This window comes from Epinephelus fuscoguttatus, linkage group LG1, assembly GCF_011397635.1.
Source record: "Epinephelus fuscoguttatus linkage group LG1, E.fuscoguttatus.final_Chr_v1".
NCBI classification, from domain to species: Eukaryota; Metazoa; Chordata; class Actinopteri; order Perciformes; family Serranidae; genus Epinephelus; species Epinephelus fuscoguttatus.
The window spans coordinates 1,518,934-1,541,382 of record NC_064752.1 but is presented as its reverse complement, the minus strand read 5'-3'; the positions used below and the strand labels follow the sequence as shown (position 1 = coordinate 1,541,382).

Here is a 22,449-nt window from a genome sequence, read left to right as displayed (position 1 = left end):
ATAATTACATTTTCAGTGCTGTTTGTGAATATGAATGAAACTTAATGTGACACTGGAGGTTATATTTATGTAAAATAAATGAACCACACATTCATAATGAAAATGAGTGTGTTAAATGAGACCGATTTCGTGGAATTTTTAAGTAACTTACTTAATTTACTAATATTGGCAGGTCAGCATTAAGGTATCAAAAAAGGTTTTGTTATTTGAACAGAAATACATTGATGACCCCTCAGTCATCCCCGAGTTGAGCTAAACCGTCCTCTTGCTGCCAACGTCGCGTCAAACTCATTCATTCTTTTTCTGTGACCGCTTATCCTGTTAGGAGTTGTGGGGGGGTGGAGCCTATCCCAGCTGACACTGGTCAAGAGGCAGGGTTCACCCTGGACAGGTCACCAGACTATCAAAGGGCTGACACATAGAGACAGACAACCATTCACACTCACATTCACACCTACGGACAATTTAGAGTTACCAATTAACCTGCATGTCTTTGGACTGTGGGAGGAAGCCGGAGCACCTGGAGGAAACCCACGCTGACACAGGGAGAACATGTCAGAGCATCTGGAGGAAACCCACGCTGACACAGGGAGAACATGTCAGAGCATCTGGAGAACATGTCAGAGCATCTGGAGGAAACCCACGCTGACACAGGGAGAACATGTCAGAGCATCTGGAGGAAACCCACGCTGACACAGGGAGAACATGTCAGAGCATCTGGAGGAAACCCACGCTGACACGGGGAGAACATGCCGGAGCACCTGGAGGAAACCCACACTGACATGGGGAGAACATGTCAGAGCACCTGGAGGAAACCCACGCTGACACGGGGAGAACATGTCAGAGCATCTGGAGGAAACCCACGCTGACACAGGGAGAACATGTCAGAGCATCTGGAGGAAACCCACGCTGACATGGGCAGAACATGCCGGAGCACCTGGAGGAAACCCACACTGACATGGGGAGAACATGTCGGAGCACCTGGAGGAAACCCACGCTGACACGGGGAGAACATGTCAGAGCACCTGGAGGAAACCCACACTGACATGGGCAGAACATGTCAGAGCACCTGGAGGAAACCCACACTGACACAGGGAGAACATGTCAGAGCACCTGGAGGAAACCCACACTGACACGGGGAGAACATGTCAGAGCACCTGGAGGAAACCCACGCTGACACAGGGAGAACATGTCAGAGCACCTGGAGGAAACCCACGCTGACATGGGCAGAACATGCCGGAGCACCTGGAGGAAACCCACACTGACACAGGAAGAACATGTCAGAGCACCTGGAGGAAGCCCACACTGACACGGGAAGAACATGTCAGAGCACCTGGAGGAAGCCCACACTGACACGGGGAGAACATGTCAGAGCACCTGGAGGAAACCCACGCTGACACAGGGAGAACATGTCAGAGCACCTGGAGGAAACCCACGCTGACACAGGGAGAACATGTCAGAGCACCTGGAGGAAACCCACGCTGACACAGGGAGAACATGTCAGAGCACCTGGAGGAAACCCAGAACAACATGGCTAACACACTGCTGCATGTCTGTCTGTGCACTGTCAGCGTCTTGTATTTGCCTGTAACATCATCAGCTATAAATGTGTTTTTCACTGCGTGAGAAAATGGATGTGTGGCGTGCAAAGACTGTGGCGTAGGAGCGTGAGAAAAGTGTCAGTTGCAAAGTTAGATGGTTGATGTGTTAGTTGGCAGCGTTATCAAATTATGCACCAGTGTGTAGAGCTGGGAATCAATTCAATTTTATTTATAAAGCCAAATATCACAAATCACAATTTACCTCAGAGGGCTTTACAGCATACGACACCCCTCTGTCCTTGGACCCTCACAAATACTCACCTCAGCACCAACTGTTGATTACTCCACCACTGAAAATAGTCCCAACAAATGCACTATTTCTTCCTGTTTGTTTGATAAAAACTGCAGTGAGCAGCTGTTTGAGGAAAGTACTGAGCTTCCTCCTGAAATATCTGACATGTTTCTAGAGATTAAGCTCAAGGCTGAGAGCTGCAGACATTTCGTCATTTTGGGGGATTTGTTGACAGTATGAAAAACACTCAATAAGACCAGCCTCATCTTCTAACTCTAAATGTCCACTGAGGTTTGTTTTTGAATTTCTGAAATCATTCAAATGTAACATATCTCAGAATTTTTTAGTTTTGGTATTTTCTAGTTTGTCTTTCTGATGTTCGGTTTTGTGCTGTCAGTGTCCCACTGCTGCTTCACCAGTCAAAGCTGAGTCTCCACGTCGTGTTTTTGTCCTAAAAATGACAAAAAGACATAGAAACTGTGTGTGTCTGTGTGTCCTCTGAGGACCCCAATAGTAACATTTTCTGTTTGTGTTTTCTCCACAGGAAGTAGGAAGCATTATCGGCAAGGTGAGCTGAAGTTTATATTATTTTTTCCTTCTATACTAAACAGAGTGAAACACATACTCTTTTTCCATCTCAAATGTTTTGGTTCACTGCACTCAGACGACAAAAGTGTGAATATCAGGCAATTAAAATGACCGGACGGATTTCTCTGACGAACATTATGTCTTTTACAGTGGAACAAATTAAAGCACATTGCAAATTATCTCGTCTATGTAAAAGTCATTCAGTGTAATTTTTGAGCATCATCAGAAAACATATGCAGTAATTTCATATTATCATCGACACAAGAAAAAACCCTCTCCATCTATGAAATATGGATTTAAAAATCCTCCCCATCTCCAGTCTATGGTTTTCTAAAATTGGCATGCCGCTCAAGATAACGTTCAATGTAATCCTGCTACAACGAAATAAAGTTGCCATGAAATATGTATTAATAGTGTGTAAAATTTCCAGTCAGGCCATGTCATTCCAATCTGTACTTAGTGAAAAGGAGCTGCTCTCCAGGGATACGAGTCAATTTCACTGTGGACGTGTTAAATAAACCCCTGTAGGATTTTTTCCAAATATATCACAGCCAAGTGAAGTGTGATAATGACCGTTGCCCTCGCAGCACATTCACTAACCCATGATTGAGTCTGATTTCCCTCAGCATATATTTAGATTTCCCCCTCCTCATCACTTACAGTGTGTGGTCTATTAGCTCGCAGTCTCTGACATTAAGACGGCATGAAAATTACATCACCGCGTTACAGTTCTAGTTGGGTCGTGTCATTCTGTCGTTGCGCCACAGGAGCTGCTCTCCAGGGTTTCTTCTCATATTAAACAAGGCTGCCAGGCGGCGGAGCAGAACTGATGCTCACTAAAGCCGCCCTATCTGCCGTAAACAGGCTCATGTGATCGGGACAGGTGTCAAACTGAGATAAGGTTAGACCGCTCAGTCCAAGTTAAATATGACAAACTAACATCATTACTTTTATAATATTGATCTATCACTGATTCACACCTTTCCTGAGCACATTTCTTCTTGTTTAGTAAACTGTTGTGTCACAGTCACATCATTAGACTCAGATACCTGAGCCTCCAGCGGTGCCACTGCTCGGGGGCATCCCGGTGGCTGTTGAGGAGCAGCCGGAAAGAATCTCTGATTCATTTTCATACCTGGATTTATTTCTCTAGTTGCTCCTACACTCTTCCAGCTCTAACCTGCTGCTATTACAATAGCAGTTGGTTGCTTCCCAGGGAAAATGCATTTAAATACACTTTTGACCACCTCATTACCAAGATCGTCCGGTCCTGTTTTCTTTACCTACAACGCAGACTCCAAAAAAAAAAAAAAAAATAGGAATCCAGGTTGTGTAAAACATTAATAAGATTAGAATGCAATGATTTGCAAATCTTTTTTTAACCTATATTCACTTGAATACAGCACAAAGACGAGACATTTAGTATTCAAACTGATAAACTTTGTGTTTTTTTTAATAAAATATTTGCTCATTCTGAATTTGATGCTGCAACATGTTCTAAAAAGAGTTGGGACAGGAGCAACAAAAGGCCGGGGAAGTTATAGAATGCTCAAAAAACACCTGTTTGGATCATTCAGCAGGTGAACAGGTTTATTGGTAACAGATTAAAGTATGATGATAACAAAGTTATGCAATGAACAGCTGCAGGATTTTAGGGATTTTGTATCTACAGTCCATAATATCATCAGAAGATTCAGAGAATCTCTGCACGTAAGAAGCAAGACTGAAAACCAACATTGAATGGTTGTGACCTTTGACCCCCTCAGACACCACTGCAGTAAAAACCAACACAACTGTATAAAGGATATTATGACATGGGCTCACGAACACTTTGGAAAGCCACTGTCAGTAAACACATCGCTGCATCTACAGTTCAGACTTTACCATGCTTCGCCCACTTCTCTGAGCCCGAGCTCATCTGAGATGGACTGACACAAAGTGGTCTGACCAGTCCTTCATGGACGTCATGTCCTCCGGGCCAAAGGGGAAAAGGACCATCCAGATCGTAGTGCCCGTGGCATCATGGGTAACTTTGCATCTGTGAAGGCTCTATGAATGCTGAAAGGTACATACAGGTTTTGGAGCAGTATATGCTGCCATCCAGACGACGTCTTTCTCAGGGACGTCCCTGCTTATTCCAGCGAGACAATGAGACACATGTCAAACATTATGAAGCATATAATATGAAAAAATATAATTTCCCAAACACTGAGTGTTGTTAAAAGAAAAGATGATGTCACACGGTGGTAAACGCTCCTCTCCCGAATTTATTGGCACTTGTTTCAGCATCAAATTCAAAATGACTGTATATTTACAAAAATGGTGCAGTTTATCAGTTTGAACATTTAATATCTTGTCTTTGGACTGTATTCAATTGAATATAGGTCAAAAACAATTTACAAATGGTTGCATTCTTAGCCCCTGCGCTTGTCTGAGAAGGGTAGGCACCATGTCTAAGAGGTTTCTTTTGGTTCCAGAGGTATCATACATAATGTGTTTGGTGGAAATGGAGCTTTAAAGTACAATTTGGTGACAAAACTTTAATGCTTGCATCATCTTTCAAATTCTTTTACTTGCAGCCACTATTGTCCAACTGTACTCTCTACTTTAGTGACTCTAATAAAACTGTTAACGTTTAAGTGAGTGTAATTCTGCAGGGAAAAAAACTCAGCTTTGTGTTTCTTGTCTTCCCACAGAAAGGAGAAACAGTGAAGAGAATACGAGAAGAGGTAAGACCCCGCCACCCGTCCCCATCATGCACATTCTTTCATCTTTGTCGCCTTCTCCTATCTTTTATTAATCCATGACAACCCTTCAAATGCAGCTCACATGCATCCTGATAATTACAGCGTAATCACAAAGCAGTGCAGCACTGCAAATCCATACTGAAACTGAGAAACACGAAGCTGGAGCACCACAGTAATTGAGCTGTACATTAAAGGCTGCTTTCATCAGATCTAAACCGCAGAAAATAAATGTCAGAGGAGTCGAAACGTGTCCCTCTGCATGTACATTCCTGTCATGTCATTCCTATTTTTAGAATACAAGTAAATATCTGAAGGTGTGTTTTGTATTTTTGGCCGCCTGCTGCGATGTTAGCCACGTTGACGGCTACATCTTTAGCTGTCTGTGCTGTCAGCAGCCTGCAAAATGGTAGCACAACTCGGAGCTGTGAGTGTAGAGCTTCCCTATGGAGTATCTGTCCTCTCTGCGTTCCCTTCTTTTCAAGGAAACAGAGATGCAAATACAGCAAGAGTGAAAGAGTGAGACTGAGGTAGAGAGCCAGAAGGACGTTAAGAGAGACAACAAGAGAAGCAGAAGGAGAGTGCAGGAAAAACAGAAACTGGGCTTTTAAATAACAGAATTACTCATGATGCAGGAAGAAACGTGAATTTCTTTTTGTTCCAATCAGCGTTCATCTCGTCAAAGAAAACAAAGAATTGTCGACAGCCCTTTTCTATTAAAATGAGACCTATTGAACAATGTGTGTGCATCTGTGGAACCACATGCTGTATCCTCCGATGCCCGAAAACATCTCTTTGTCAAGCATGGCCTCACTCCCAGGTCGTCAAAATCCAACGCTTCGGTAGTGACTTCAGTGTCAGAAACCAACAACAAAAGGCGTCCTTTAACGTCGGCATGATACGCGGCTGGTTGTTGTTATAATTTAACAGCGTCAGGGGGAAACTCGGCAGGACAAGGACAAAAGTTAAACCGGCGAAAGTCCGAGTGGGGCGGGCGGGAGGGGTGGTGGATGGGTCCAACAAACACTGACCTTCACACGAGAGAGTGGTGTTCGTGTCCCTAAAGATTCTAAAGACAAACCCTGTTCTTTTTTTCTTAAACTCAACCATGTGTGTTTGTTGTTCAAGGGAAAAAATGTCAATGTGCAGTGTTGTTCCCACATAGTACGTTTATTTTGAAAGAGACACAGCGTCCCAGAACGTCAACAACCAACACACCCAGGGTACCTTGCACATCGTATGTGGACGTGGAAAGTCCATGACCACAACTTCAATATGTGACAAGGTCAGAGGAAGAATGTGTCGCTTTGTCAAAAGTTGACTGTGTTGTTTGACCTGTTGCACTAATGTTTAGAAGAAGCATTCTGCATTGGTTAATGTCGTGTCTCCGTCAGTTGTGATGAATCATGTAGTGAATGTTCTTGGTAGAAGAAAGGTAACAGATTTACAGACTAAATTTACCCATAAGCCCACTGAAAATTAGATCAAAAAAGAAAGGCAGGCTAATGTTTTATTAACGAGACCTGTGGATGGAAGGACTAGTGCGTAGGATTTAGTGGCATCTAGTGGTGATGTTAGAGATTGCAACCTTCTGAAACTTCTCCTGTGTGCTAACATGTAGGAGAACTACGGTGGCCGACGTGAAAAAATAAAAATGCAAATAGCCCTGTCTGGACCTGGTGTTTGATTTGTCCGTTCTGGGCTACTCTCAGTCCAGCACCTTTGGAACCAGCAGTAAGCCTTCAGACATGGTACCTAGACCCTCGGTGTGTTCAGACAGTCCTCTTAAATGTGGGCGGGGTTGTTGTCACTCACTGCTCCGTCCAGCACTCGCTGTATTTCCTCATCAGCGGTGACACAGATGGAAGTCTGCACCTGGTTTATCGTCCACAGAACGAGGCTGCACGCCCACATTTTCACAACAAAATAGAACAGGCTGCAGTGAGAGTCTCTCTCCATGGGATATTTCAAAATAGCAGCTTTGTGCATTTAGTCCTTCTCAGGCAAGCTCAGGGGTTTAGTGTTGCTGTAGCCCACAGGAAGTGAGGATTAGAATATATGACCTTCACATAATCCGCTCCAAATGAATCTATATTTTTAAAGTCATTACTAAAAGTGTGTGTCATATAAAAACTAAAGTGATGGTCAAAGTTGTCACAGTGAAATTTAAGGTGTGCTGATGGATTCACGTCATCAACTCATGCATTGAGTAACATTACAAGTTAACGTTCCACCTTAAAAGTTGCCGGCAGTCGGCCCAGTGAATGAAGTGATTTTTTTCTCTTTCATTTTATAGTTGTAGTTTACTGATGTATGAACAGAGGTTACATAAAACCAGAGTGAGCGTCCTCTACTGACCAATCAGACTGCAGGGTTTCTAGCTCCACCTTTTAGTACCAGATCTGTGTGCTAGGTACCCCAACAGAGGGGGGACCAAACACGGGGACGCTAAGGAACGCTTCTGTTGGGACCATCCACAACTTTCACTGTGGAGACAGAACAAATGTGTACCAAACTGAACTGTACCAGACTGCTTGGTGGAAATGGGACTTAAATGTTTGCTGAAGAAATGTCTCTAATATCAGACATTTGCTTCTCCTCTCACATCCTCAAACCCGACACTAAAGAGCTTGTGAATGATCGGCTGCTCTGCAGTAAAGAGAACATACTGTGTTAGTAACATTGCTGTGAGCAGGAACAACCGAGGGTGCGCAGCTCTCTCCTAAATCAGCACTGGTAAGATTAACTGCATTTATGTAGTTGTGTTATCCAGAGCAGCACCGTGCAAGGTCAGGGTTCTTCTGCATGTGGATGAACCTTCAACCCTGCAATCAGTGGGTCAGATATAAGTCAGTCAGATGACCTGTGTGTGACTCAAAGTAATATACATTTTGATGAAGGTGATAAAATGAACGCTGGTTCATCCTTCACTAGCTTCTCACGTTCGCCAGAGTCATTCCTCTTTGACTCCCGGCAAAACGTTACATTTGCAATCAGGTCGCTCGCTGCAGCTATATGAATACTTAAACATGTGGATCTATAACTTCAAATGTTCTGCGTTCATCTCTGTGAATGCAGAGCACGGGCACATCAGTGGCTCGTTAATATATGCGACACCTGACATGAATACCAGAGAGAGTTCTCCATATGTTTAAAGAGCGCAGAGATGAAGGCTTTCCCAGAGGAGAGTAACTGTAAAGCCGCCGTTATCCCCGTCCAAACATGCAGACAAAGAACGGATGTCAGAGAGTAATAGAGAAATGAATCTGTGTGTGTGTGTGTGTGTGTGTGTGTGTGTGAGTAAGGATGTGTGTTTGTGTGCATTTACTGGAAAATGGCTGCTTCATATTACACTGGAGAAACACGGATGAGGTGTTATGTCATCAAATCCGTATTGTTGTGTTGCAAAAGCACTCCTGAGTCCCTGCAACAGCAGCCAGGCAAAATAAAAGCCTGTGTGTCGGTGCAGCAGCAGCACCAGCACAAAGCAGAGAGAAATTTGTGAGAAAAGATTAAACCCAGGTTTTCTTTAATTGTGGAGTGGGGCTCAAAACAGGTCACACAACTCCTTCCGGTGTGTTTCAGCAAGAAAACAATACTCCACTGTGTTTTAATGAGCCTAAATTTACTCTATTTAGTTCCCCACTCGCCTGGAAAAAACGTTAAATAATAACCCACAAATACATTCTGCAGGGAGAAATGATTTTAGAAATGTGTGTCCTCAGAGAAATAGTTTGAAGATGACTGCACATGAATCAACACTCCAGAGAGAGGAGGGAGGGAGAGTGAGCGCGGGGAAGCAGAGAGTTATGTTTTCATTCATCTGTCAAGGGAATTTTAAGTTAACTTCTGAAATGGCACTAAAAATGAAACGTGAATCAAGCCGAGTTTAGGCGAATCAGTCGGCCGCCAGAATGAAAGTAAAACATCCAGCAGAGATGTGGAGGAGGAACTGATGACTGTGCTTTCACACGAAGACTAAAGCAAAGATATGCTCATACTGAAAGGTAATATTTTATCAGACCATGTTTAATATAATAGGCTGCCTTCGTTAACAAACTGTGGTGTGTTTGACCATTTGTTTGTGTTGTGGAAGCGAAGCAGACTAAAATCAGGACGTCATGATAGAAGATATGTCATTTTTAGAATAAATTCAAAAGCTTAATTATTGTTATGTTAAATCCATCTTCTGGCTGTGAAGCAACCTCATTAGCCGTCTTATCAAGTGTTGTGTATATATATATGCAAATCATTTTCCATGATAGGACATAATGGACGTCAGCAAATGTGTGTAGCGAGATTTCTCTCTCAGTGAAAAAGGGAGTAAAACAAAGTTGTGTTTGTGTCCCATGAAGTTTAATCTATCAGCAACATGTAGTCGTTTTTTTTTTTTACGGAGGCACAGACGTTTCCGGTCGCCTCTCTGTCAGCTCCGCTAAATTTGTGCTAAATGTATGCTCTTACATGTATTGTGCATGTCTGGGTGGTGCCTTTTGTGGCTGGCGTGTGGGAGTGAGTCACTCATCAGGATGAGGACATGTGGGCACTAATCAGTCTATAAGCTCTCCTCCTGCTGACCTCTGATAGCTAACTGCTAGTTAGCCAGGTCAAACATCAGTAAACTAGCATTGTACTAGCCACTGTGAGGGGTCGGACTTTCCCATTTTGTTTGCTGATGATACCAACATGATCTCATCACATGCTGACGTACACACACTGATGAATAACACAGATGAGGAAATGGTGAGAGTTGCAAGATGGTTTCAACTTAATAAGCTCTCATTGAAGGTTCATTATATTTGTGTCGAGTGGCAGGAGGTGTGATAGGGCCTGTGCTCCAGTGGTAATAGGTAGATAGTTTTGCATTGCGCATTTTTTAGGCATTTTAGTTGATGAGAAATTGAATTGGAAAACACATTAATTTTATTTGTAACAGAAATCGCTGGGGATCATCAGCAAACTGTGAATGTTTCTTGTTTATTAACTTTATATTATCCCCTGATTTATCCACCTTCCTTTTTATAAAACCAGACATGGACAGGACTCCCTCAGATATCGTGGTGTAGAGATTTGGAATGAAATTATCATTACATTTAATTCAATTTAATTCAATTTCTTTACTTGTGTATATTTATAAACAGTGAAGCTCAAACTGACCTGCAGTCAGTCTGCTGATGATGCAGGATGACATCACCACAACTGTCCAATCAAACGTCAGACTTTTACTCAGGCGGCTGATGCTTGTTTGGCGTCTCCAACTGATGCTCAGTGCTAGTTTCTGTTCACCATGACCGTGTTGTTACTGCAGCCATCATGATGCAAATCCCCTTATCTTAACAAAGTAGGAATTTTAACCCAAATCATGAACTTTCTCTTTAGCTCCTTTTACACTGCCAGATTTTCAGTGAATGTTGGGCCGTTTTGCCGCCAAGCTGCGAGCGTTTAGACACACAGAGCCGGATTGGCGAGTTGATCCGAGGTGCCCAATTTTCCACCTCGTAGAGTAGACATATTGGTGGAACCTTTTTGGTTTAAACAGACCGAGGCGGCCTTCTGCAACGGGAGGGGCTGTTGATGACCTGTGGGAGGAGCTGTTGATGACTTGTGGGAGGAGCTGTTGATGACGCTGCATGTACGACCCACTGGCGGTGGATAAACAGGAAACAGCTGAAAGCAGGAATTAGCGAGCAGCTGGTAGCAAGAGGGAAACACAAACCTGACAGACACTGTAAAGATGAGCAACTGGGGAGACAAGGAATTGCGCGCCCTCCTTGTCCTCGCAAACAAAGAGGCCATTAACCGTCAGATGACGGGGACGGTGAAGAACAGGTCGAGAGAATCACCGAAGGACTGACCAGCCGCGGCTTCCCTCCCACGTCACTGTTTACGTCACACGCTGAGCTACACGTTTTGTTACTTGCTCACGCCCCCCATTGCCCCGAAAAAGGCACATTCTGTATAAACAAAAGTAGGTAGGCGGCATTTTGCTGCACTCCCCGATTTTGTTTTTATACTGCCAATGCTGAAAAAAGACTGATTGGGCTTTCCTGCAAATTTGCACAACTCCTGTTTAAAAAGGGCTTAAAACGAAGTTATTTTCTGTGCCAAAACTTAACCAAACCTTGACCACAGCACTATTATCTCATGTGAACATTAAAAGGTCAGCTATGTGAACATTTTTCCACCACACAAACCATCGATGGGAAAACAACCCTTTTGTTTGTATTTACAAGGAAACACGAAATATGAATCATAATCTTGATGTAATCCTGGTGTCATCCTTAAAAAACAGTTGATGTTCATGTGAACAGTCACTGTCCTGGATTTTGATCATTAATGCACCTTAACAAAATATACATCATTCAGTTAAATCACTGAAACTAAAATGAAACTACATCAAAACACACTACAGACACAAAGTCCTGCACTCTCACTTAAAGCTCATATAATAATCACCATATTAACAAATCAAAAACTAACCGAGGTTTCGCCTCTGTGGAGAGATTTAGGGAGAAGAAGAGGACAGGAAAAATAAAGCGAGCGAGACCGAGGTACAGAGAAGGAAAAGAAAACAGATTGTCTTTGCCGAAGCATTTCTGTCTGACAGCGTAACTCAGAGCAGCAAGCATGAATATTTAAATGCTTATTTACTTCTCAAGGACAAAGCACAAGACTGGATATACAGTTAGACTGGATTTATAAGCTGCGTATTCCTCTCATTACTCTTCTTTATTCCCCGACCTGCTACCTCACTCCCTCACTCATTGTGTATGCAAACTGACGGATCAAACACACACACACCACTGTTCACTTTCCCTAATGAACTGCCTATGAAATCCAGTGTTTCAAGGCTACATTTTTGCACAATGCCAGTTTTTTGAAGAGGCTTTTGGCACAGAAGCATCACAAGGACTCACACACACACACACACACACACACACACACACTTTCACACAAGGAGAGGACACAGTGTGCAAGAAGTCTGTTTTAATCGAGTCAATAAAAGCACTGATGTCAGGTTGTAGCTCTTCATAATGACTTTACACACACAGACACACATGCACTGTACACATTCACATGCATATAAACCCATTTACTAACACACATGATCTCTCTTACACACACACAGTCACAGAGGATGAGACGCACGTGCATACACTCGTGATTATTTACATGCATCTTCTGTATGTGTGTCTGTGTGCAATCAGTACGACTCACACACAGGCGTGGTGTGTACTTATCTCTGTGTGTGCATCTTGGGACTGTGCAAGCACATATGTGACTGAGACCCACGGGACTGCCTTTGATCTTTGCACACATGACTGTCTTTTTAAACTAGGCAGTGATGCCATGTGAAACTAGACAACGTAAAGCGATTGGTACCAGCCATGTCAGCACAGGGCTTCATACTGCTCCAAAGTTTGGTGCAGTGCCGTTACACATGGCTGTTCACCTGTATGTACCGACATTAAATAAATAAGAAAACTGACTATAAAGTCTGCGAGGATACGACGACTTAGATTTGATTCAATTCAGGGGCCTGCGATCGAAATGAGACGATATTATATGATTATTTAACACAACAGCATGTGTTCTGTCTGTTGACCCGTATTTTCTCCAAAATCCAAAATATTTCCACACTGCTGGTTTATTCCTGAGTAAATAACATTATCCTCATTATCTTTATCTTGGCTGATCACCATTATCCGTCTGGTGCTGTTTGATGGTGACAGAATTTTAGAAATAATGATATGGATCAATGTTTTCACCCAGTGATATTGGATCGTTGATCGTTGAATCGACGGATGGACCATTGCACCCCAGCTGCTACATTATCACTTGATATTCTGTTTTTGTTTTTTTAATGGACACGTCTGATTACCAGCGCTCATCTTTTTTATTTTAATGCAAAGTTAGCATCTCATTTTTTTATCCTTGAAACACACTGCAGCACAAACACCGCTGTGTAACATTAGTTACCGAACTGTGTGACCATGTACGAGTTGCATCAGAATCATAGCTCCGGCGTGGCGCTTCTCAGAGGCTGCAGATTTATCAACATGTCAGTGCTGCTGCCTTCAGATGCTGCAGAGATTTCATGAAGTGAAGAAGAAGCCTTTCATACAGCATAAAGCAGCTGGACAGATACTGGAACAATCACCCAGTCATCCATAGATCAATGCTGTCAATCAGTCTGCATCCCTGTCTGAAAGTTGTGTGTGTGCAGTTACAGGATGCGCACACAGACATACCTATGACTTGAGTGTGTGCATGTGACTCCTAACACACAGACGTGCATGTGCACAAATCACACATTGATGTACATATGAGGTACTTTCAGTAAATAATCACTTGAGCGTATCTACGTGTGTCTTGTCCTCCATGACCCTTTCCAGCCCCCATACTCACACACACACACACACACACACACACACACACACACACACACACACACACACACACACGCACGCTCTGGCAGCATGACTCCCTAATAGAGCAGAACAGAGCAGAGTAATCCAGTTGAATGACATGGCTGTCCATCCTTCCTCCGCTCCAAATGAAGAGTAATGGAGACAACAGGCCCACGCTGCAACAGCAAGACAGCATACTGCTGCACATCTCACTCATTAGGGTGGGAGGAACAGGACGGAGAGGGGGAGGAGGAAGAAGATGGAGAGGAGGAGGAAAGACAGGGAGACAGGGGAGACAGGAACAGGAAAGAGTACAAACAACAAGGAACAGCTAGTTTCTCACAGTGAGTGAACAACACAATCAGTTTAGAAGATTCCTCCATCTGTTTAGCTTTAGTTCAGCTTCAGTCAGCGTCACTTTAGTCTCGCCACCAGACAATCAGAGATCTCCTTTCTAAAGTGTGTTTAACACACCGGCAAAAACAGCCGGCAACAAAGCAACGCCTCTTGCATTTTTGAAAAGGACACGCCCTCCTGGAAATGTGCGCTCCCCCTTTTCTTGTCTGCAAGGAAACAAACACACAGAGAGCTTGAAAATGGATGCCGAGAGATTAAACTCTGTTTCATCAAACGTGTGCTCAGTCCACAAGATTGTGGAAATGAAGGACTTACAGCGACTTGAGCCATTTTGTACCGCTACACGTGTTTCTAGTCGGACTATGTTTACGAGCACAAGAGTTCAGCGAGCCACCGAAGGACCGCCCTGCAGATTTACTATTGGTTCTGCAACGTAGGGAGTTTTTTTAAACTCTGAAATTGTATCCGCCCATCTAAACACAAAATCAGGGAGAAAGACATCAGTCTTTAGTTAAGCAAAGCGTCTAAAGACTGACTTGTGAGTCTAATGTCACTGTAAAAATATGGAGTTTTGTTGAAACTGTGTTTTAGCATCACTAAATAACTAAAAAACAAAAAACCCTTCGACATGATGCTTTTAAACGAAGCCTAATAGAGAAGCTTTGCATCCTTTGCCGTCGACACAGACTCTTAAACTTGGTTCAGATTGTGCTGAATTGTTTGTTGTTACAAATAAAACTAATGCAGAGCTATAAATCCCACCTTTGTTAGAGTCATAATCATCAATAATAATGTCAGAGAGGTGTCAAACTCCAACTATTGGAGGCTGGAGTCTCAGAATTATGTCAGTCAAATATTCGACGATAAGATTGCTAACATTAGCTTGAGTAGAAAGCTGCTGCAGTAACACCACATGTCAAATCAACATCAGTAGGATCTTCGGTTTTCTTTCGCCCAAAGGGGGCGCAGCCATGACATTTTGTGAAATACCAGGTGTGTGTTTGTCTGATGTATTTCTTGTAACTTTCCCAAGGCTTTGCTGGTTGCCAGGTAACTGCTCAGAGGCCCAAAAAAGTCTGGCACATAACGTCCTGAAAACGGCATTTTGTTATTTTAACACTTTGTAGATTTTTAATAGATTAAAGAAAGAAAATAGGATGCGTTGATCAGTGAGCTTTAACGTGCTGGCAGGTGGAGTTTGTTTCTTTCAGACTGGCTAACTGTTTCCCTGTTTCCAATCTTTGTGCTAAGCTAAGTTAGCATGCTGCTCGCAGTAGCTTCTTTGTTACCAAACAGAACGGAACAAGAACATAACTTCTTATATGCTGTTCATAGTTAATAATATTACATTTCTAATTTAAACGGCTTTGTACTTTATTCCGGGTTCAACAAATGAAAAATCATGAATTTCCTCCCAAAACTCGTGTTTCTGTCATTATCCAGCCCGAACAAACCAGTGAAGATGACTAGTCCCACATCAAATCTCTTGATGACCTCCTGATGTTTGTTCTTCCACAGAGAAGCTGAACAAGGAACTCAGCTGCTCTTAACCATAGACTATAAAATAATGGTTTTAGCCACCATATTGTCACCCATTGCATTGTGGACCCTTGCTTTGAAGTGTTGAGTCGCCATCTTTGATTTTTAGAGTCAGAAATGACCATATTTGAACGGGAGGGTGGAGCTAGCCCTGAATCTAGCTGTTAGCTTGGATAGCCTGATGCATTTACAGCCATGATTAACTGTGATGATGCTAATGCTAATTTTTACTAGTTAAAAACTGGCTTAAAACTGAACACTGGGCGCCTTAGAGGGCAACCAATCACTCTGTCCAAGCCCGAGCCATGGCAGTCGTTTTGAGCCTGAGTCCGATTAAAAATTTGAATTTCAACAGGTAAAAAAAAAAGAAGAAGAAATTATATTTGAGTTATTATATATATATTTCTAATATTGAAACCTTCATCACAAGCTAAGGCCTGGCATGTCTCCTCACACTACCTCTCCATACTCTCTTATTCCAGCGGTCAGTTGTCTTGTGCATGACAGGTCCGCCAGAGCCTCTTGATTCAGTCCATCAAAACTCCTTTCATTTAAACACGAGAACTGCCAGTTTTGATTTTTAAAAACAGATCCCCAGTAAATTGGCAAGAACCCGACCTGACTGAATCCCGGTGGAATAATGAGACATTACAGCCTGGCTCAGCCGAACGCAGCAGGTCGGGCCGGGCCAAATCAGACTCGGGCAGAAAATCGGAGCTCTGATCTGAGGTTACGCTATGGTTATGTAATTTAACCAATGTTGGCGCAGCAGTAGCGACTTGTAAACAGACGGCACTTTCCTGTCACTCACAAAGGCCCATCCTTAATGATGCCTAACTTTAAGCCTTAATGAAATGTAAACAGCTGAGTCATATAAAACTTCATCCCCGTACAGTCGTCATGAATGTTGAAATTAGTTATAAAGACCAGAAATGTTTTTTGTACCAGGCTGTGAACATGTTTATTTCTGCTTTAAAGTTGGAGACTTTAACATGGGGGTCTGTGGGGACTGACTCGCTCTTGGAGCCAGCCTCAAGTGGCCATTAGAGGAACTGCAGTTTGTAGCACACACCCTTCATTTCTCAGCCGTGGAGGTTGCCTCCTGCTCTTAAGGCAGATAACAGGACAGAGGGAGGGATTTCACAAAGGAAGGACAGAAACAGAGGGATGAAGGAAAGGAAAGGAGGAAGACAAAGGGAGGGAGGTTGGAGAGGGTAACTGATACCACAAGGGCGAAGTAGGAGAATCACAAGAAGGACAGAGGGATATGGGGAACGATAGATAGAGTGATTGCAAGACAGTGAGACGGACGAGTGGTTGAAGGGGGGGACGTATCGATGAATTAATGATAATGAGACTGATTAGATAAAATGGAGGGAGGGAGGGAGAGATGAATGAACGAGAGAGTGGTGAGGAGAGTGGTAATGGAGGAAGGGATAATGAGGGGAATAAAAAAGAGAATAATGAACGTGATGTGGGGGAAGGAAGGAGAGATGAATGGAAGGACATTCTGTAGTTAGAGGGAAGGATGGAAATAGATAGATAGATAGATAGATAGATAGATAGATAGATAGATAGATAGATAGATAGGTAGGTAGGTAGACAGGTAGACAGATTGATAGATAGAGGCGGGTGGAGACATAAATAAACAGATTGAGGAGGAGAGGGAGACTGCAGCTAATGTATTTTTATTGAGATAATAAATGGCGAGAGAGCGGGAGAGATTATTCCATCATTGCTTTATCACCACACACACACACACACACACACACACACACTCATAAAGAGGGAGCACATTCGTTCTATTTTCATATCAATGAGAGGAGACTGTTTCTATAGAGGATGGTATGAGGGACAACAGGGGGGCAGTCTGACTGATATGCACACAAAAAGAAATACACACTCCCACACATACACACACACAATCACACAATCACACAAACCCAGCCCAGCAGCCGGCAGGTGTGTCGTTTAGAGAAGACTTGTATACAGAACACAGACATACACATCAAACATATTGTATGTTCTTATTCATGCACACGTACGCTACAGAGAACAGGATTAAAATGAATGTTTAAAATCCTTCACTTACACACTGAAAAATAAAATCACATTATGCAAACATACACAACACAACACGATCACAGGGAGAAAGAACTCAGTAGCTTCTTCTGAGGGCAGGAAAACACAACCAACACTGAACTATGCACAAGTATGTGCTGTTGGCTTTTCAGTCAATCAAATCGTGAAAAGACAAAAGCCACTTTAAGTCCTGAAAATAAGACGTGAAGGGGAGAAGTAAGAAAAATAAAGAACTGAGAAAAAGCTGCAGGCGTGGACACACTAAAAATGTTTGTACAGACAAAAGCCAAAAATTGCGTGTACCAAAAACTATTTGACAGTTTCTACAATCAGGTTTACACCTCAACATTTATATCGCCGATTTCCCATCTCTAAAATGTTCGTGAGCATCAAGTCTGTTTTTAGAGATCCCAACTTTCCGTGGGAAGTGGCGTACACCTTTTTCAGGCCTTGTTTTGTGCGTACACAATCCCCAGGTGATTTAGAGCTGTAGAAACACTTTATAAAACAGTTTCACATTTAAAAAAAAAAAAAAAAAAAACAATCAGTGTTTTTCCGACACTCTCATCACAGATGAGCTTCTGACTACGCAAATGTCTCTATCTACATCCAGTGTTTGGTTTGTCCATTCTGGGCTACTGTAGAAACATGGCGGTGCAACACGGCTTTCTCCATAAACAAAGACCTGCTCCCTGTGTAGATATAATCGTCTCATCCTAAGGTAACGAAAACACAACGTTACGTATTTTCAGGTGATTAAACACTAAAGAAAACAGACTGATTATATATTACATTCAATTTCTGCCACTATATCCCCTTAAATCCTACACTGGATCTTAAGTGGTCTATAAAATTTGGTTTTCAACATAGCACAAAGCAGATGTGAGTATAACAGGAAAGGGGAAAGTTGACCGAAGTTCTGCCAAAGGTTGCTCAGCTGTTAATGGAGCACAGAGAGAAAAGGGGCGGGACTTAGGAAGGGTCAGTTAAAGGAACACATTAAAAACTAAGAGACACTAAATGCACACATAGCTGTGGTTAAGAGATCCTACAGAGGCACATGTTTGCAGGAGTATATGTAGAAGACGGACACACACACACACACACACACACACAAAGATGCACCCTCCGATATCAACAATAGGTCCTGTACGACCTTCTTGTTCTTTTGATCGTGTGTGTGTGCAGTGATAGAGAAATCAGCTGTAAGTGAAACAGACAAGGCTGATTGCTGCAAGACAGTGATTCATCCAGTAACACACATGCACACACACACACACACACACACACACACACACACACACACACACTCACAGAGCGCTGAGTTCACCAACAGAAAACTCAGAGAAGGACGAATGCTTTGAGGTTGAAAATAATATTTTAGGCAGAGACAAACAACTCCACTCTCAGTCTTTGCTCATTGTCGCATCTGTTCATAATGTTTTCTCTCCAATATTGAAAACTCTTCCTGGTTTTAAAAACCATGTCGAGTGGTTTAAATGTGAGTGACTCTCTTGACATTGTGTTGAATAAGAGAGCACTGGGTGATGGGTCTGACGCTTCACGGAGATCATCTGTCTCTCAGTGATGAGGTGAAGTCAGCGTAGAGAGCTCTGCACAAATCACCGTTAACTTCATGATGTCATTTAGATTTTTTGGATCACTCGTCACTCAGATCTGTTTGTTTTATAATTGTGTGAACAAAACAAATCACATGGATGTTGTCCCATCTTGTCAGTTCTGATTAAGGCCACTTCATAAATCAGATACAGGTCTGATTGTATTTTTGAAAATGCGACCTCAGTCTGAGCAGTCAGATCTGAATGTATGTGACTTTCCATCAGTCACAGTCGGCCTGCCTGAGCTGAGGGTTTTGCTGCGAGAGTCTTGAGGAGAAGCGATGACAGATGTGGTTAAGAGTTGTCTTTGACATCCTGGAATTTGGGATGAAATCTGTCTCAGTGAAGCCATTCAGGTTGGGATCCCACCACTCCTGACTGTGACTGTTTCCACACACACCTCCGTACGGAAGTAGCTACATCGCTCCACAGAAAACCTGAATTAAACATTTGTCTCTCTTCCTCCTCGTCCTTGTTATCATCTGCTCATGAATTCACTGCTTTTCAACTTAGAAATGAGACAGTAAAAACACACTGCAGTGGCCTCCATCTTTATTTCTGTGCGACAGCGTGCTGCATGTGCTGTCTGTCATTTTCTTTTGTGCGTGCAGGTCAGTTTAGGACTGAGACCAGTTCACACTGGAATCATATACACATTTAAAAAATAAGATGAGCAGCCAAACCAAAAAATTCAGATCAGAGCAATAAATCCAAAGTGAGCACTGAGGCTCGCAGGGTTTGAAAATCAGTTTTAAATCCAAATGGAAGTGACAACTGTGCTCTCACTGTACAGAGAGAAACTTTTCTATTGACTTGTTTTTGGAATAATGTAGATTTCAAAAGAATACGTAAATACTTTGATTATCAGTTACTCACTGTGTGTTACCTTGAATTCATAATTTTGCGCAAACTTCCACCAACAAAATGGTTTCAGGTTTCAGTTATAGTAATAAAACATTAGTTCAACTAACAGTAACCCTTCTGTTCTCATTCCTTTAAGGATCATTCTGACTAATAACGATATAAATTCTGTAACACCATGAAACTGCAATATGTTCTGAGATCGTACCGGTAAAATGTCGTACTGTTCCAACCCTACTTCATGATAAACACAGATTCCATTCTTCATGAACTGAATCAAGCAAAACTATATCCAGGTCTCATTTATCCAGTCGTTTACTCTGTGCTTCCCAGACACATGCATTTTCAGTGAGACATTACAATTAAAAATATTTCTGCCTACGAGTAGCTCGCCCTGAGTGTGCCTTCAGCTCCGCTAGAGCTCAAACAGACATGCTTACCCAGGCACACTGCTCAGCTGTGCATTAGACTGTTTGTACTGATGTGTTTTAGGAGAAATGCATGTACTTAGGAACTATTTACTATTTACTTACGGCCTTGGCACATGTCTTATGTTGATCACTACCACGTTATTTTAATATTTTGCATCACATGTAAAAGATGTGTTGCTCCTCCTCACTTCAAGTTGCTATCATTAACTTTTAACCTGCAAAGGCAGCAGTGCCGCAACATTGTAGGAATTTATGAAAGCAATTAAAACAATATTTATTTTATTTTAATTAATTATTTTAATTACTCTATTGAATGACCCCGAAGCATGAGCAAACGGGCTGTGTCACTTCGGATCAAAGAGATGCTGGCACGCTGACAGTGACAGGGCGCCCTCCGCTGAGAAGAGAGAGAGGAGAGGAGATGGATTGTAGGTCTGTTTGTAAACGGGGCTTCTCTGACAGTCATGTATTTTCCCAAAAAACATTTCTTAATGCACGGTAGAGCGCTGTTTTTTTTACTTTTTTTTCTCAAAATCGCCTCGATATCCAGCAAATTGCCTGGCAACCCTCCAATCGCCAATATACGATTTGATCGCTGATCGTCCCAGGCCTAATTAACACGTTGTTATTAAAGTGTAGGAAAGCACATTGCTGTCATCAGATGAGTGATATCTTTGTTCGGCTCGTTTTCTGTAACCATAGTAACGTTAGCGTACAAGCATGATGGAATTAGCAAGCTAGCTAGCTAACTAGCCAGCTGCGGTTTGCTTAAAACACTGAAATCAACAGGGACAGGCCTTTGATTCCTTTCACACAAAACTGTTGCTCAGCAAAGATCAGGATATACAGATTGTTTATTTGAAGCAGTCTGAATGTTACTTGTTTAAAACTTATGCTTCAGGTAATATATCAGTTATGAGTCATTCATTTGATCTACTCCTGACAGACAGCACATCAGAGAGAGCGTGACAGCACCTGTCACGCCAGGGCCACACTGCCCGCGGAAGCGCAGCGCACCGAAATTCTTGCGCGCGCCGGAGCACCTCCGTTCACATCAGACGCACATTTCTCCACGCCGTCGACAAGCGATTCTGCTCCCAGTTCTTGTTTTTCACTGCCTGGCTTGTCAGATTCACTCGCGGCTCGTGCAGAAAATAGACCAGACGCCGAACTGATCGCTGCAAATCGTGAGCCTGCCGCGGAGCTTCCTGGTGCGGCGCGGCCAGTGTGGACGACACAGTTGGTTAACATGGGCGCCGAAAGGAAACTGCCTTCTCTTCTCGGCGCTTCGAGGCTATTCGCGGCGCTTCCGCGGGCAGTGTGGCCCTAGCGTCATGCTGACACAACACCACTTTATCCTGTTAAAACAATCCTCACAACTGAGATTATTTTTGTGAAAAACCTTTTTGATCTGAGGACCCTTACTGACTGAAGGATTATGAATAATTTCCAGGTTAATGGAGGAACGGACACATAATTTGAGGTAGCCGACAACCTGGCTTTATACATCTGAAGAACTACAAAAAATGAACTGTTTGGCACCAGATCAGGCCTCGAATCGAGACAGGCCTTTATTTGTCAAAATGTGTAGCCACACCAGGCTAGTGAAAGGGACTGGGCTTTTAATTGAAGTTTTGCTGTATCTTGTGAAGCCCTCCTTAAATTGGGGTTTGTGATATTAGTCGATGAAAACAGGATTTAACTGAATTGTGTGTGAGTTTGTAAACAGGTGTGAATGTTTGTCTTTGGATTCGTTGTTCACTGTGGAGACGTGAGAAATACAAAGTTTTCTTCACAAAGTCGACATAACAAGCAGCGATGATATTGATAATTGATCTATAAATGGTCGTTTTGTTTCCCCTTAAAGCTGCTGTTCTTGCTCTTAGAAAATGCGCCCGGGCTGTTTGGAGCGATATTTTCTGAACGTGTTTATTTTGGGTTGTAATGAAAGTCAAAAATGGAGAGAGCAGTGTCAAAATGTTAA

At 42.7% G+C, this 22,449-nt stretch overlaps 1 protein-coding gene across 5 annotated transcripts in view; it reads left to right on the top strand.

Annotated features, from left to right (window-relative positions):
- The window catches only part of pcbp4 (poly(rC) binding protein 4), a 228,425-nt gene that overhangs the window by 118,066 nt on the left and 87,910 nt on the right, over positions 1-22,449 (top strand). For 4 of the 5 annotated variants that reach the window (XM_049586328.1, XM_049586319.1, XM_049586343.1 and 1 more), the window contains exons 4-5: positions 2,378-2,401; positions 5,118-5,150. In XM_049586328.1, coding sequence (XP_049442285.1) covers positions 2,378-2,401; positions 5,118-5,150 — 57 coding nt within the window. Of the gene's footprint in view, positions 1-2,377; positions 2,402-5,117; positions 5,151-9,032; positions 9,173-22,449 lie in introns of those variants that run through there. The other variant, XM_049586335.1, reaches the window with a different exon arrangement.